The sequence below is a fragment of the Piliocolobus tephrosceles genome, chromosome 2 (assembly GCF_002776525.5).
Source record: "Piliocolobus tephrosceles isolate RC106 chromosome 2, ASM277652v3, whole genome shotgun sequence".
Taxonomy (NCBI): domain Eukaryota; kingdom Metazoa; phylum Chordata; class Mammalia; order Primates; family Cercopithecidae; genus Piliocolobus; species Piliocolobus tephrosceles.
In genome coordinates this window covers 48,510,564-48,527,593 of record NC_045435.1, presented here as the reverse complement: position 1 = coordinate 48,527,593, position 17,030 = coordinate 48,510,564, and the positions used below count along the sequence as shown (strand labels likewise).

General features: G+C 47.1%; 2 protein-coding genes across 10 annotated transcripts in view; one reads left to right on the top strand and one right to left on the bottom strand.

Moving 5' to 3' along the window:
- Positions 1–14,334, top strand: part of MKRN2 (makorin ring finger protein 2) — a 28,754-nt gene extending 14,420 nt beyond the window's left edge. For both annotated transcript variants that reach the window (XM_023218403.3, XM_023218404.3), the window contains 6 exons: positions 109–290; positions 1,193–1,497; positions 3,934–4,148; positions 5,782–5,892; positions 10,338–10,482; positions 10,651–14,334. In XM_023218403.3, the coding sequence (XP_023074171.1) occupies positions 109–290; positions 1,193–1,497; positions 3,934–4,148; positions 5,782–5,892; positions 10,338–10,482; positions 10,651–10,788 (1,096 nt within the window). In that variant the 3' untranslated portion in view covers positions 10,789–14,334. The remainder of the gene's footprint in view (positions 1–108; positions 291–1,192; positions 1,498–3,933; positions 4,149–5,781; positions 5,893–10,337; positions 10,483–10,650) is intronic.
- RAF1 (Raf-1 proto-oncogene, serine/threonine kinase) overlaps positions 12,111–17,030 on the bottom strand; it is an 85,993-nt gene continuing 81,073 nt past the window's right edge. For 5 of the 8 annotated variants that reach the window (XM_023218400.2, XM_031935168.1, XM_023218395.3 and 2 more), the window contains 5 exons: positions 16,089–16,135; positions 14,184–14,302; positions 13,617–13,748; positions 13,342–13,476; positions 12,818–13,151 (listed from right to left, as the gene is read on the bottom strand). In XM_023218400.2, the coding sequence (XP_023074168.1) occupies positions 13,008–13,151; positions 13,342–13,476; positions 13,617–13,748; positions 14,184–14,302; positions 16,089–16,135 (577 nt within the window). In that variant the 3' untranslated portion in view covers positions 12,818–13,007. Of the gene's footprint in view, positions 13,152–13,341; positions 13,477–13,616; positions 13,749–14,183; positions 14,303–16,088; positions 16,136–17,030 lie in introns of all 8 variants that reach the window. The other 3 variants (XM_023218394.1, XM_023218401.1, XM_023218402.1) reach the window with 1 other exon arrangement.

Here is a 17,030-nt window from a genome sequence, read left to right as displayed (position 1 = left end):
TCTTCACCTCAACAAGTGCAGAAGAAGGAGGGCCATTAGCATCTGGGGAGCGTGGGAGATGTGTGTGGATGGCATGTCTGTAATGCGTCTGCTGTGTGTTTTGTTTAGATATGACCACACGAGGCCCTCTGCTGCAGCTGGAGGTGCTGTCGGCACCATGGCCCACAGTGTGCCCTCCCCAGCTTTCCACAATCCTCACCCTCCTTCTGAGGTCACTGCGTCCATTGTGAAAACTAACTCAAATGAACCCGGGAAGCGTGAAAAGAGAACGTTGGTTCTTAGAGACCGAAGTGAGTAAGCGGAAGCCTTTTGTTGCATCTTTTTGCATAGCACTCTTGCTTATGCTTGGTGCTCCTTTCTAGTCTCCTCTTGTCAAGAGGACTCCTAACCTAATACACCTCCAGGTTGTCCGCGTGGAGAGACGTCAGAACTGCTATGAAGAGGCTCCATGTGGCTGTAGATCATTCAAATGATACGTTTGCCCTCGTACCCAAAGGCTGGGTTGAGCTCCAAGACTGGCCTGGCAAAACATAAAAATGCAATCTTTTTGTCAGCATGTAACTTCCATCTTCATATGGTGGTTGATTGTCCAGCTGGTGAGAAGCATCAAGCTCTTCATTTCAAACCTAAATATTTTGTCTGGGTACAGTGGCTCACATCTGTAACCCCAACACTTTGGGAGACTGAGGTGGGCAGATCACCTGAGGTCAGGAGTTTGAGACCAGCCTGGCCAACATGGTTTAGTAGAAACCCCATCTATAAACCCCGTAGACATCTATTCTAGTTCACTTAAAATGATTGGTAACTTTGCTGATATGAAGGAAACACTGTGTTCTAGTGATCTCACTGTTTTTTTGTTTGTTTTAGTGTTAACTGGTCCATGTGTTAACATTTCCATATTTGCCATTTTAAACAGCAGCTTTAGTGTTCTTTTGTATAAGTGTATCCTATTGTTTTGCTTATTTCCCTGTCTGGCCCTTTTTGGTTTTTGTTTTTTAAGTAATTATAAGTAACGTCACTATGAACATTTTATACTATTCTTTTTATTTTTCCCCTTTGGTCTGTTTTTTTGCCATATGTTCTCAAGAGTAGAATTCTTAGGTCACAGTAGCTTAATATGTAAGGCTTTGGTTAACGGCATAGCAGAAAAATGGGGCCATTTTCATGTGTGTGTGCCGTGTGTTGTATTCAGATCTCTCTGGCATGGCTGAAGGAAAGACTCAGCCGAGCATGGTGAGTAATCCAGGCAGCTGCAGCGACCCCCAACCCAGCCCCGAGATGAAGCCGCATTCCTACCTGGATGCCATCAGGAGTGGCCTTGATGACGTGGAGGCCAGCAGCTCCTACAGCAACGAGCAGCAGCTGTGCCCCTACGCAGCTGCTGGGGAGTGCCGGTTTGGGGATGCCTGTGTCTACCTGCATGGGGAGGTGTGTGAAATCTGTAGGCTGCGAGTCTTGCACCCCTTCGACCCAGAGCAGAGGAAGGCTCACGAAAAGGTAAAGTCACAAACCTTTGCATGAACTCATGTTAAGAAATCTGAAATGTACTGAACAGGACACTGCAGGCCATCCGTACACACTCAAAAAAAGAAATCTGAAACATACTAAGTGACAGAATTGTTGGTGTTTCCACAGGCATCCCCTTGCCAGTGATACCCATATTATGCATCTGGTATATTTACATCCTGTTTTGAGATTCTTTTTCCTGCAGTCATTTTGCCAATTTTTTTTTGAAACAGAGTCTCCCTGTCACCCCGCCTGGAGTACAGTGGTGTAATCTCGGCTCACTGCAACCTCTGCTTCCCCGGCTCAGGTGATCCTCCTGGCTCAGCCCCGACGAGTAGCTGGGATTACAGGCGCTCACCACCACGCTCGGCCACTTTGGTATTTTTAGGAAAGAAGGGGTTTCACCATGTTGGCCAAGCTGGTCTCGAACTCCTGACCTCAAGTGGTCTGCCTGCCTCAGCCTCCCAAAGTGCTTGGATTACAGGCATGAGCCACCATGCCTGGCCTATTTTGCCAATTTTTGATTACTCAGAATAAAGAGAAAAAGAAGTGGTATCTGAAACAAAATCATGCTAAGTTCAAAGAACAGATCTAGCTCAGGACCATGGTATGTCGTCTGTGTGTATGTCTCTGTTACATGCACATACAGCGTCCTCCCTCCCTGGGTTCACACTTCCTCATGGTTGGGATCCAGGTAGGCCAAGTTTTGGAAGATTTGAGCCCAAATCATAGAATCTGAGGAGCCACTTATTGGAAGGGCCTTTTAAAGTCATTAATGTCTGCAGTGTTTTGGGAGGCTTTGCCTTATGCTAGTCCCTATGCATGATGCAGAGGGTACGAAGCTGGATAAGAGGCACGGGAGGGCCAGTCATGGTGACTCACACCTGTAATCCCAGCACTTTGGCAGGCCAAGGCATGCAGATCGCTTGAACCCAGGAGTTTGAGACCAGCCTGGGCAACATGGTGAGATCCCCGTCTCCACAAAATAAATAAATAAATAAATAAATAAAAAATAAATAAATAAATATGTGGTGGCACATACCTATAGTCCCAGCTACTTGGCGGGGCTGAGGTGGGAGGATCACCTGAGCCTGGGAAGCAGAGGTTGCAGTGAGCCAAGACTGTGCCATTGCACTCCAGTCTGGGCAACAGAGTGAGACCCTGTCTCAAAAAATAAAAATAATAAAAAAATTCAAAAATGCCAGGTGTGGTGGCTTGGCTAACTTTTAAAATTTTATTTTATTTTGGCTAGGCACAGTGGCTCACGCCTGTAATCCCAGAACTTTGGGAGGCCGAGGCGGGCGGATCACGAGGTCAGGAGATCAAGACCATCTGGCTAACACGGTGAAACCCCGTCTCTACTAAAAAATACAAAAAATTAACCGGGTGTGGTGGCAGGCGCCTATAGTCCCAGCTACTTGGGAGGCTGAGGCAGGAGAATGGCGTGAACCCAGGAGGCGGAGCTTGCAGTGAGCCGAGTTGCTCCGCTGCACTCCAGCCTGGGAGACAGAGCAAGACTCCATCTCAAAAAAAAAAATTTATTTTATTTTTCACAGAGATGAGGTCTTGCTATGTTGCTCAGGCTGGTCTTGAACTTCTGAGATCAAGCAGTCCTCCTATCATGGCCTCCCAGAGTAATGGGATTACAGGTGTGAGCCACTGCACCCGGCCTAAGGCATGTTTAAATGGACAGTGTATTCCTAGATAATCAAGGGGTAAGTTAGTACTGACTCCATGTGGCAATGGACAAGGAGACATTCTCCATTGTCTTCCAGGGAAGCAGAGGGTTAGAGCTGTCTTTATGCAAGTGTATGAGGTCTCTGCGGTGAATGTTGGCTTGTCTCAGATCTGGACACACTGAGCTCACAAGGGCCGGGCGTAGGTCTTCTCACTCTTTGCACTTCCTCAAATGCCAGCACATAGAAGGAATTCAGGGCATGCCTAATGAATGAATAAATTCATTGAATCGTTTTCTTGGGGAGAGTTGGTGCTGCTTACATATGACTAGGTTGCTAGCCTCAAGGCTTATGGTAAGGACGAGTCAGCACCTCTGATGTGGACATGGCTCAGAGTCGGGGGAAACAGTGCCCAGAGGAGCTGGGGGACTAGGGTCGCAGTCCCTATGGACTCTGACTCCACTGCAGTTTAACCTTTTCGGATCTCCGTGTTCTCAGCTCTAAATGAGTGGTGACCATGTCACCTCCTAGGAAAGCAAAGGGCTGGACCAGTGATGGTTTGAAGTCCTTTGTGTGGTCTGAGGGAGATGTCAGTGTCCTGACTCGGGGGAGGCTGGGCCTTGCTCACAGCAGTCGCTGTCAGTGTTCCTTCCTGATCTCAGCAATGGCAGTGTGGCTGCAGCTACTCCTAGGGCTCCTGCCACTCCTCAGTGGCCAACAACCAAAGCCTGTCTTCCTGTCTGTGCTTCAGATCTGCATGTTGACATTCGAACACGAGATGGAAAAGGCCTTTGCCTTCCAGGCAAGCCAGGACAAAGTGTGTAGCATCTGCATGGAAGTGATCCTGGAGAAAGCCTCTGCTTCCGAGAGGAGATTTGGGATTCTCTCCAACTGCAATCACACGTACTGCTTGTCCTGCATCCGGCAGTGGCGGTGTGCCAAACAGTTTGAAAACCCAATCATTAAGTAAGTACAGCCAGGGGTCTTAGCTGTAGGAACTAGGAGAATGTTTGATTTGAGACTTTATTCCATCCACTTTTAAGCCCTCCGTTACCCTCCAGGGGTGTCTTAGTGCAGAGTAACTGGTGAGTTCTGGCCCCTGGCTGCATGAACTTCAGCAAGTCATTTACTCTTCCTGAGCCCAAGTGCCTGTTCCTATAAAAGATGGGCAACAATTCCTACCAAGCGTTCTGGGTTTTGGGGAGGAACTCCGCAAAGATGATCTGTGTAAAAAGCTGTTCCATGGCAGTGGCCTGTTTTCATCTCCTAGCCTTGTGTTTGCAATCCAGTACTACCTGCCTTTAGCCCAGTTGCCTGTGAATCGTTTTGAGCTTCGTTTTTTTCCCCCACCAAAAACGAAAATAGGGTTATTTGAGGATGAAGTGGAATAATGCATGTAAAACATTCTGCATGATGCCTGGCACATGGGATGTGCTCAATGTGGCAAACAGGAGTCTCAAATTCTCCAGCAGGACAGGGGAAAAGCTGGCGTGTGGAGAGGTTACTTGCACGCATTCTACTGTTCAGAACTCTTCACATCTGTCTGCTCATCCCATTCCCACAAAGACCCTCCTCAGTTACAGATTAGAAAACAGGCCTGGGGTGGGAGGGTCAAGTAACTTGTCTAAAATCGTGTGGTAAAACAACTGCATTATTGAGATAAAAGCACACAATTTAGTTCACCACTCATCTGCTGTCTCTACAGAGCTGCCTATTCTGGACACTGCTTACTAATGGAGTCATAGAATATGCGGCCTTTTGTGCCCGGCCTCTTTCACTGAGCATAGTGTTGTCAGAGTTCATCCTGACTGTAGCATGTGCCAGAGACCCCTTCTCCTGGCGGAATACGTGCCATTGTATGGACACAGCACATTTCCCTTATCCATTCCTCAGCTGGTGGACATCTGGGCTGTTTTCCCTTTGTAACTATTATGAATAATGCTGCTGTCAACATTTGTGAACACAGTTTTGGGTGGACATGTGTTTTCATTTCTCTTGGGTATACACCTAGGCGTGGAATTGCTAGGTTTTATGGTAATAATAACACTACATTAAACTGTTGGAGAATCTGCCAGACTCTGTTCAGATTTTGCATTCTCTGCACCATTTTACATTCTCACCAGCCATGTATGAGGGTTCTTATTTAATCTGTCTTTTTTGTTGAGGAAACCCTAGATATAGATACAGATATAGATATGTATTGTTTTTGCTTTAAGTTCTGGGATACATGTGCAGAATGTGTAGCTTTGTTACATGGGTATCCATGTGCCAAGGTGGTTTTCTGCACCTCTCAACCTGTCACCTAGGTTTTCAGCCCCACATGCATTAGCTATTTGTGCTGATGCTCTCCCTCCCCTTGCCCCTGCACCGACAGGCCCCGGTGTGTGATGTTCCCCCACATGTGTCCATGTGTTCTCATTGGGAAACCCTGTTTTTTAAATAGTAAATAAGGTTCTTGGATGATTATGATTTCATCTTCTGGAATTTCCGGTGAAGGAAGTGCCTGTAGTGGTCAGGCAGTTGAGCAAGAGGTTTAGCAGAGAGTGTGCCCAGGCTTCGTAACATGACTTCTCCCTTAGTAATCTAATTCTTCTTTCAGGTCTTGTCCAGAATGCCGTGTGATATCAGAGTTTGTAATTCCAAGTGTGTATTGGGTGGAAGATCAGAATAAAAAGAACGAGTTGATTGAAGCTTTCAAACAGGGGATGGGGTAAGTGCTTTGAGTTTCGACGTGCCCTTGCTGCCTGCCTGGCTCTGCTGTCAGCCTGTGTCCTTGTTCTCCCTCCCAGGAGTGTGGTCTTAGGGGCCTCTTCCTCTCTTCCTTCTCTCGGGCACCATGCTGGGCTCTGGGATGTAGCAGTGAGCAAGGAACATGTTGATGTGGACCTGTTTAGTTTTGGTGTTTTTTTGTTTTTGTTTTTTTTTCGGTGAGATAGGGTCTCACTTTGTTGCCCAAGCTGGAGTGCAGTGGTGCACTCTCAGCTCACTGTAGCCTCAGCCTCCTGGGCTCAAGCAGGAGCCTCTTGAGTAGCTGGGACCGCCAGTACTGTGCGCCACCATGCCCAGCTAATTTTTTTTCTTTCTTTTTTTTTTTTTGTAGAGACAAGGTTTCGCCATGTAGCCCAGGCTGGTCTTGAACTCCTAGACTCAAGTGATCCTCCTGCCTCAGCCTCCCAAAGTGCTGGGATTACAGGCATGAGCCACTGTGCCCGGCCTCAAGTTTTCCTCTTTATCCTGGTTGTCAGCATGTTGACATTTTGCTGAGGAGTGGTTTTTCTCTATGTTTGTGTCACTCCCCAAGATTAGGGAAATTTTAGCTGTTGTTTCATTAACTTTTTTTCTATCTTGTTTTCTCTTTTCCTGCTGGGACTCTACTTCCATTTATGGTAGATTTTTTTATATTGTCCATAGATCTCTGGGGATGTTCATTCTTTTCTTTTCTTTTTTTTTTTTTTTTTTTTTTTGAGACGGAGTCTCGCTCTGTCGCCCGGGCTGGAGTGCATGGCTCTCAGCTCACTGACACCTCCGCCTTCCGGGTTCAAGCACTTCTGCCTCAGCCTCCTGAGAAGGTGAGACTACAGGCACATGCTGCCACACCTGGCTAATTTTTGTATTTTAGTAGAGACAGGGTTTCACCATGTTGCCCAGGCTGGTCTTGAACTCTGGAGCTCAGGCAATCCGCCTGCCTCGGCCTCCCAAAGTGCTGGCATTACAGAAGTGAGCCACAAAAGCTACCTTTTTAAAGGTAACTTAGCGTTTGCCATTGCTATTCTTTGCGTTTACTCCTCCAAAGAGTCTAACTGCATTTGTTCATTCTCCAGTGCCTTCAGGTCTTTTTGAAATATTTGTATTAAGACTTACCTGCAGGAGGGTTGGGTATGGTAGAAGTTTACTTGTCATACTAAAAGTGAAACTATACGTTACCTTTTTTATGGTTCCTTTATGTTGCATATCAGTTTACTAAAGCTTGATTTTTTTTTTTTTTTTTTTACCATTTTTTCCTCATACAATCTTCCTGTGTGTCCACAAGAGGGCAGGCGTGGCAAGCAGAGGGGTCCCAGCCTGTAGAAGGGGGCTCTGCTGAAAAGCATTCTGGAAATTGTTATTGCTATTTGGATCTTTCCTTGTTTGCTTTCCCTTGATGACTGTGTGTTTTGCAGTCTACAGACATTTACTGAGTACTCACTGTGGGTCAGGCACCTTCCAGCTAAGCACCACTGGGGGATGTAGAGATTAGTAAGACAATATCTCTTTTTTTGAGTCTCACCCTGTCACCCAGGCTGGAGGGCCGGAGTGCAATGGCGTGATCTCAGCTCACTGCAACCTCCGCCTCCAGGGTTCAAGTGATTCTTCTGCCCCAGCCTCCTGAGTAGCTGGGATTACAGGTGTGCGCCACCACACCCAGCTAATTTTTGTATTTTTTTAGTAGGGATGGGGTTTCACCATGTTGCCCAGGCTGGTCTTGAACTCCTGACCTCAGATGATCCACCCACCTCAGCCTCCCAAAGTGCTAGGATTACAGGTGTGAACCACCGCGCCCAGCCAAGTAAGACAACTTCATGGGAAACTGCAAAAGGGCAATTATGATACAGGTTTGCTAGTGACCAGTTCTTCATGAGGGACCATATGTCACAACAGAGAAAGCACTTGGGTCCACCAGGGGCTGTCAGGGGAAGCAGCGTGGGAACCTGAACAGTGAAGCAGGAAGCACCTGTGCAGGGGAAGTGATGAAAGGACACGGGCACAGAAGGGTGTCGGTTTTGTATCTGGGGGACACTGGGAATGGCTCCTGGCATTGAAGCAGGTGTGTAGAAGGATGTGGTGGGACCTACACACAGACTGGAATCTAAGCAACACTTGAATCCCAGTGTGACCGTGGTCTTTAAGAACAGGTTGGGGCCAGGTGCAGTGGCTCATGCCTGTAATACAGGCACTTTGGGAGGCTGAGGAGGGCAGGGGTTTGAGACCAGCCAGGAGAGACATAGGGAGACCTCATCTCTTTAAAGAAAAAAAAAGGTTGGGAAGCTCCTCTGTGGTACTCTCAACAAGGTGTAAACTGGTGGAGTGGGAGGGAGGCCAGTGAGGAAGTGGTCCTGGTAGGCAGGCCCCAGAGGCTTCCACAGTGTGGGAACCCAAAGGAAGGGGAGATTGGGAAGTGATTTGTAAACAGAATGAACACAGTTGGGTGTGAGAGCCGAGAACACAGAGTGAGTCAGTGAACTGGAGGCTTTTAGCCTTGGTGACCAGATAAGCCTGCGGGAGGAAAAAGAGTAATATTCTTGCGAGAGTAGGGAACCAGCACATAACGTGTTTGACCTGATGGAGTTCATAGCCAGTGTGCTAGGATGCCCTGGAGTTGTCCAGCAGGCTCTGGTGAGAGCAAACTGCTTGCGGTTATTTGAAGTCTGCTCAGAACCCCAGGCAAGTAGGGGCCTGGAGGATGTGTGGTCCACACACCTGCTCTGCAGCCACCTGTGCTCAAATCAGATCAGCTGGCAAGGGAGCTTCCCGCCTCCCCCAGACGGAGTCTCACTCTGTCGCCCAGGCTGGAGTGCAGTGGCACAATCTTGGCTCACTGCAGCCTCCACCTCTTGGGTTCAAGCAATTCTCCTGCCGCAGCCTCCTGAGTATCTGGGATTACAGGTGCCCGCCACCACACCCAGCTAATTTTTGTATTTTTTAGTAGAGATGGGGTTTCGCCGTGTTGGCCAGGCTGGTCTTGAACTCCTGACTTCAAGTGATGCACCCACCTTGGCCTCCCAAAGTGCTGAAATTACAGGTGTGAGCCACCGCACCTGGCCAGGGAGCTTTTCTTTATGCTGCTCTGAAGCCGTCCTCAGAGAACTTCACCACTGGCCTGTGGCCATCCCATCTGACAAGACGGAAAACCACTGGATTCAGGAGCCCCCTTTCCCCGTTCTTGTCTCCCGCTGTCACACACCCCAGCTGCCCCTGGCAGCAACATGCCCTTTCTGTTGTTTGGCTTTATTTCTGTGACTTTCCCCTTCCTCTGTTCTCCGAGATGGCCCTCTGGATTCTTGGGTATCTTTTTTTCACTTCAGTTTGGGGTCCTTTATGATTGGATAAGCCGGGCGCGGTGGCTCAAGCCTGTAATCCCAGCACTTTGGGAGGCCGAGACGGGTGGATAACGAGGTCAGGAGATCGAGACCATCCTGGCTAACACGGTGAAACCCCGTCTCTACTAAAAAATACTAAAAAAAACTAGCCGGGCGAGGTGGTGGGCGCCTGTAGTCCCAGCTACTCGGGAGGCTGAGGCAGAAGAATGGCGTAAACCCGGGAGGCGGAGCTTGCAGTGAGCTGAGATCAGGCCACTGCACTCCAGCCTGGGCAGCAGAGCGAGACTCTGTCTCAAAAAAAAAAAAAAAAAAAAATGATTGGATAAACCAGAGTTCATTTGAGCAAAATGGGAATTCATTTGATTGAGTTTCCTCGGGCAGGGTTCTTAATGTAGAGGTCTGTGGGGAAAATGGTAGAATGGAGAGAGAGGGAAAACATTTTGAACTGTTTGGTAACTGTAGGCTCTAGACCTATGTGTTTTATGCATTGAAAAACACGGTTCAGAGAAGGGGTCCAAAGCACATAAGGCGTGAAGAAGCCCTGGTGCTGAGGGTGAAGACAGGAAAACTGGAAGGAGAACTATGGCTTTAGGCAGTTGCTAAAACCCTCTGCTTTCCCTGTAGTCACTCTGACAGCACTGCAGCCAGGAGGAAGGGGAGACTTGGCTTGGTGGAGTACCTAGGGAACTTTGAGCAGAGACAAGTGGCCCAGCTTCAGACCTTAGTGCCCAGAGGAGTGACCAGCCTGGCTTAGGTCTGTGGTGACCCAGGAGGTGCTCGGAGCTGCCGGAGGGCCTGTGGAGCACTGCAGTCTCCACACAGCCAGTCCCCAGGCAGGCTCATAGCCTTTGCAAGGCTACAGGTAAGTAGGGATACTTCCTGTTCTGCTTGGAAATCAGAATCCCAGCTGTGTGGGACCTGAGACAAATCACTCAACCTCTCCCAGCCTAAGCTGCCCCACCTAGAATGTGAGGCTGACCTGCCTCTGGCGTAAGGGTAAGGATAGAGGAAGGCAGTGGCCCAATCTGGACCCCACATTTTCCCACCAGCCGCTTGACTTTTTCTTTCTGCTTTTCAGGAAAAAAGCCTGTAAATACTTTGAGCAAGGCAAGGGGACCTGCCCATTTGGAAGCAAATGTCTTTATCGCCATGCTTACCCTGATGGGCGGCTAGCAGAGCCTGAAAAACCTCGGAAGCAGCTCAGTTCTCAAGGCACTGTGAGGGTAAGGACTTTAGCCATCTCTAGTTGGGGACACTTAGCAGCTGTGGGCATTTCCAGGTAGAGAAGTGTTCCTGGCAGAGAAATGGGGTAGGCAAAAGAAAGATCAAGCAACATAGCCTTCCTGTTGCTCTTGGCAGTAACCAGGCATGTCCACTGGCTGTTTTTGCAGTTCTTTAATTCAGTGCGGCTCTGGGATTTCATCGAGAACCGAGAAAGCCGGCATGTCCCCAACAATGAAGATGTCGACATGACAGAGCTCGGGGACCTCTTCATGCACCTTTCTGGAGTGGAGTCATCAGAACCCTAAAGAGTAGATGGTTGCCCTGCATCTTGGGCTCCATCGGCCAAAATTTTCCCAAGCCAGGGTGTGCAGAGCTTCCCTGTACTGCAGCCAAGGTGGTGTGTGGCTTGGATTTCAGTGGAGTTGGGCTTAGCCTTAGTCTCATTCACTCTCCATTATTACAGCCATGGGGAAGAGTGAAGGATATAAAGTAACCTAGTAAGTGTATGGAATTGCTGTTTTTATAGCTGATATAGTTACACCTCAGGCCCCTCAGAGGTAACAACCACCCAGACTGTTTGGATTGACTGCTTTAAAACACAAACTTGGCTCTTATCTTTGATCTTTTCTTCCCCAGAAATAGTAAAATTGCAGCTGCCCCTAATGCAGCATATTTTTCTTACCAAAGGATTCTTCAACCCTATAAAAGGATTCCTCTATAGTGTATTTCTCTAGTGTATTTAGTATGTGGTCAAAATTTTGATTTATACAGAGCTTTCAAGAATACACAATGCAAAGTGAGTGCAGCATAGCTGTTAACATACAACTTTTTTCTAGGGCTTTAAGGGTGGTCATTTTTTTCGAGTTCTCGCAAGTGTCCCAAATCAGGGTAGCAATCTTGTTGCCACATGTGCAGCAAACAAAGTGGAAGTACACATCATCTTTTTCTCCCTTAGGGAGGCTCCTGAAGGAACAGGAGGTACAGTACTGGGTAGCAGTCCGGCCCTCCTGTCTGGTTGGTGCTGGGGCCTCCAGTCAGGGCCCTCCAGAGGAACCAAAGCTCTGCTCTCACCTGTGGGTTCATGCCCATCAGGGTAATTGTATTGAGAACTCAAAATATAGGTGCACTTACATAATGTGTGGTTCGTACTCAAGCGATCTATTATCTGCAAAGCCTGGCTTTGATTTGAAATTTTGTAAAAATGTCATGGCACCCAAGGTTTCTGATTCTGACCCAGCAGTGGTCCTGAAGAGAGCTGATGGCAAGTCTTGTAGTCATTTTGATTTTAATTGAAGGGTGAGCACAACCTTGTGAACTAGCACTGGCTTGTTCCAAGCTGGAATTTATCATCTATTTTTGTTTTTGTTTTTTAAAAGCTGTAGCTACCAAATATTTTATAGAATGCATTACTTAACCTATTAGCTGAGTTTAGAATACTTTCTACTTAATTTTTATACTTAACTCTTCAGTAGAGGGTTACAAAGAATACAAAGGTTAAATTACAAATTCATTCCCAGCCTAGGCTCTGGGCACATTTCCTGTTCTTGAATTCTGCTCCTGAAGACGGTGAACAAATGGGACATTCAGATTGTGAGCTCAGAATTACTTTAAAAGGAGGTAACAGCCATTACACCTAAATTTAATTTATTTTATTAAAATAACATAAAATTGAGGGACCATCAGATAACTGTATTTTGTCAGGTGCAATAAAAACAAAATTAAAACCCAAATCATCAAGAAAACCTGTATTCCTGGCTTCCTTGTATACACATGATGTGACTAGAGAAACAAGGCTGTTAGAGAAACAAGGCTGGCCCTGCAGCCCCGCCCCATAGGGGCAGCTCCTGGAAGACAAAATTCAGCATGATGGAAGACTGCTCCCTGAGAGGGCCGAGATGGAGACTGGCTGAGTGCCTTGCCTGGAAGACCATCCCAATGCACTGGACACCTTAGAAGCTGTGAAAGGAGGATGTGTCCCCTAAGAAAAGTTCCATAGTACCAAAGCAGGCTCCTTCGGGCGGCCGGTCTCGGCAGTCCTGGGCTGTTTTGGTGCCTTATGTGCAAAACGTCTGGCGCTGCACCACTCTCTGAAGAAAGTCTCGCCTGTGACATGCATTCCTCCAGAAGCCGATTTCCAAAATCCCATGTGTCTCCACATCAGGGCTGGACTGCCTGCTACCTTACTTCCTCAAAATACTCATGGAGCCAACAGCTGGGCTGGGCCCCTGCTTTTTGTACTACCATCAACATCCACTTGCGCATCTAGAGAAGGCTGGGCCTTGAGCATGGGGGATGTGGGGAGGGAGCAGGACGCACCAGCACTGCAAATGGCTTCCTTCTCCCAGGGCCCACAGGAATAGAAAAGAAGGCAACATGAAGTTAAGGCCCTGTGAGCAGTCTAGAAGGTCCTTAGCAGCAGCTTCTCTGAAAATATGTGTTCTGCCTCTGGAGAAAGGGAGCAGAAAAGTGGTGCCTGCTGGCTTCTCTTCCTCCCCTGGCAGCCTGAGGGCGGGTGCAAAGTCAACTAGAAGACAGGCAGCCTAGGGGACGTGGTCAGCGTGCAAGCATTGATATCCTCAGTGTGGGCTGCCCGATGCAAGGATGGCTCGGAAGCGCTCCGGTTGATCTTCGGTAGAGAGTGTTGGAGCAGCTCAATGGAAGACAGGATCTGAAACAAAGCCCCAGAATGCTCTCATTAGCTGTGTCTCAAAGACACAGGCTGTACCCTGCCCCCAACCATCCTGTAGAGGACCTGGGTCCCCTCCCTATAAAACAAAACAAAATACTCCCACCTTACACTGCCATCTTTACGAACCAATCCATGCTTTAATCACCATTCTAGCAGCCCTGAGCCTTACCTGGGGAAAAAGAGGCCTCTCTTCCTTTACTTTCTTCACACAGTCAGCTACCAGCCTCTTCATTGCTTTGGGGCAGTTCTTATATAGCTTACTAAGATCTGGGGAGGCATACCCTCGGCCCACCATGAAGATGATCTAAGGGAAAGAAAACAGCTGAGCGAATGGGGGGTAAATGAACTACAGAAAATATCAAGTCCTAACCCTCTAGCTGCCCAGGCTGGGAGAGGCCCAAGGGCTCCCACACGTTAGGACCTTTAGCACCAGCACAGACTCACCTGATCTCGGTTGTTGATGTGAGAGTAAGGAAGTTCCCCCGTCATCAGCTCATATAATACGATGCCATAGGAGTAGACATCCGACTGGAAACTGAATGGGTTGTTATCCTGCATTCGGATCACCTCTGGGGCCTACATGTATCACCATATGACAAAAGTGCATTTATGACCATATGACAGACCTCACAGACATCTAGGGCCCAGGCTGTCCCTTTCATTAGTTATGAATGAGTCCATTCTTCAGTCCCCACATAGTTTTCCCCCCAAAGGACTCCAACTCAGGCACTGGGTAAAACAGCTCAGGAATCCTTGTCTTTAAAGGACCAAGACCCAGCACTTCTATCACCCAGCTTATTAACTCCTCTCCACACTAAGCTTCACAGTGGTTCTGATCAACAGCTTCCTCAAGAAAATCTACAATTGCCCTGAGGCTGAGGCTGGCTGTCACTAGGGGTCATGTGGATTTCGGGGAAATGTACAGAAACATTTTAAAAGTTTGCACATAAATCCCCAGGGCATTCCCTTTGCCCTGTACCAGAGACTGCTGGTGGGAGCCCAGATTCTCACCATCCACAGGACAGAGCCAGTAGGTTGTTCAACCTGCTGAGAACCACTCCAGCGTGACTTTACTGTTGCCAAACCAAAATCTCCAATTTTCACTGTTAGGCCTTCATGGAGAAATATATCTCAATGCTTGTTAAGGACTCTGGTTTCAAAAGAATGGTCAAGTTAATTTTGAAAACATCCCAAAGTTCTTTATAACATGGTAATCTCTCCACCTTCCCTCTGTCACAGCCTCTGCACTGAATTTCCTAAGGTTTCTGAAGTTCTTTAAAGTGCTTTTGAAATGCCCCTTCTTGCAGAAGACAGGCAGGGATTGGTCAATGTACCAGATTATTTGGCCCAAGCCAAAAGCAAGCCAGCGTTTCTTCCCTGCTTCTTCCCATTTGCACATCTAGGTGCTGGGTCCCTGGCCTTGTGACCTTTCCACATAATACAGGTGCTTGAAACCCTAACACAATGAGCAGAGGCCACACTCCAGTGCTCCCAAGAGGGCCAAGCATGGCCTGCTGACAGCTTACAGTTGTCTCTGCCTGTATTCCGCCCTCAAATCACCATCTGAAACTTGAGTGGTTAACAAAATAGCAAATCCCTTACTGAGTGTTCAATGTTGTCATAAGAAATTCCTCACTAGAATTGGTACCACTTGGTGACTTCAAAATGAGAACTGAAGTCAGCTCGCTTCTGGGTAAAGAAGTCATACAGTTTAAGTCTAACTTGTGAGGGAAAAAAATTTAAAAAGAGAAAATAACAAAACAAAACACATACAAAGTAACTTGTGATCTGTTGGTGCCCAGGAATTCACACCTCCTTAAATCTGTGGTGTCTGCTTTCATGGTATAATGTTTGGCTGCTAAAAACCCCACCATTGAAAGGTATTCCACACCTCAGACATGTACCTAAAAACAGGCCATGTCCCATAATCCAACACAACTATCATGCCTCTCACTGCTTAAAAAGAAAAGTGTGGGTTGTAATGCCGTCTTTCTTTCACAAGGAAAGGCTAGTGGAGGGTGGCAGATTCAAATTTGTTAAATTTCATGCCTTAAACAGCATTAAAAATATCTTTCTTCATTTACTCTTCTATAAAAACAACCCCTCTCCTCTTGTAACAGTGACTTCTGAGGAACCCACTTATGTACCTTTGAGAAAGATCATTTTATTTATTTTTTTGAGACAGTGTCTTGCTCCATCCCCAAGGCTAGAGTGCAGGGGTATGATCTCAGCTCACTGCAACCTCTGCCTCCCAGGTTCAAGCGATTCTCATGCCTCAGCCTCCTGAGTAGCTGGGATTACAAGCACGTGTCACCACACCCAGCTAATTTTTAAATTTAAGAGACAGGGTTTCACCACATTGGCCAGGCTGGTCTCAAACTCCTAGCCTCAAGTGATCTACCTGCCTCAGCCTCCCTAAGTGCTGGGATTATAGGTGTGAGCCATCACGCCTCGTCAAGAAAGACCATTTTAAATAGTGATTTTGGAAATCTTTCAACATCTGGCTTGTAGCTACTTGCTATCCACATAACAAGTACATACACATACACACACTGGCCACAAACTAGAAATAAACATAAGACAAAAGCCCAATCCCCCTCAGGTTAAATTTACTAATAGTGTGATAAAATTGTACCTATTTCAAGTTTACGGAAATCTCTCCAAATCACTTTTGCTGAGATAAACTCAGAAAGGAACCTAACCTAAACATCGCTCTCATCAGCCCAGGTGAAGCATAAGCTGCTGAGGGGCAGGCCAAGCCTACCAATTTTCTGACTTTTCTGTTTTCCTGTCCTCTTCCTCTTTCCTTAAAAAGATATCCCCTGGCACCGACAGCCACTTGTGATAAAAAGGCTCTCTTCTGTTTCCCTAAATTTAGAACTGAGCAGTCAAATGAACTCAACAACCAAAGGATACTGTTGGATTTCATGTCTCTGTGGATGATGTTCTTTGCATGCAAATAGCTGTGAAGGGAAAAGAAATTATTAAAAATAAGGTTGAGGGGCATGGGTAGAAAGCAGTTTTAAACTACAGCTAAGAAGTAAAGCCACTGAAGGTCTGGCTCCAAGGAGTGTTACACACAGGGACAGACCCTGTGCTGTTCAGCCTGGTTCACATCACTGCTTACCTGAAAGTGAGGCCACAGCACAAACATGCTTACACTTTTTTTTTTTTTTTTTGGAGACTGGAGTGCAGTGATGCAGTCATAGCTCACTGCAGCCTTAACCTCCTGGGCTCAAATGATCCTCCCACCTCCCAGTAGCTGGGACCACAGGCATGTGCCACCACACCACAGTTTTTTTTTTTTTTTTGGTAGATACAGGGTCTTGCAGTGTTGCCCAAGCTGGTCTTGACTCCTGGGCTCAAGTGATCCTCCCGCGTTAGCCTCCCAAAGTGCTTGGATTACAGGCATGGGCCCCTGTGCCTGACCATTGCTGACATTTCTTCAAGCATCAGTTTTACTCAAAAGTAATTCTGATAACCCAATGTCCATAACTGATGAATGAATAATGTGGCATATTCATACAATGACATGTTACTCAGACACAGAAAGGAATGAAGTAGTGACACATGCTACAACCTGGATTAATCTTGAAAATATTAAACTGGGTCAAAGAGCCCAGGCATACAATACCATATCTTATGTATTATACACAGTCAAGCATCACTTAACGGCAGGGATACCTTCTGAGAAATGTGTTGTTAGCCAACTTGTTACCATGCAAACGTCATAAAGTGTACTTACACAAACCAAGATGGTACAGCCTACTACACACCCTGGCTAAATGGTATAGCCTGTTGCACTTAGGCTACAAACCTCTATGGCCCTCAGTGTACTGAATACTGTAGCTGGTTGTA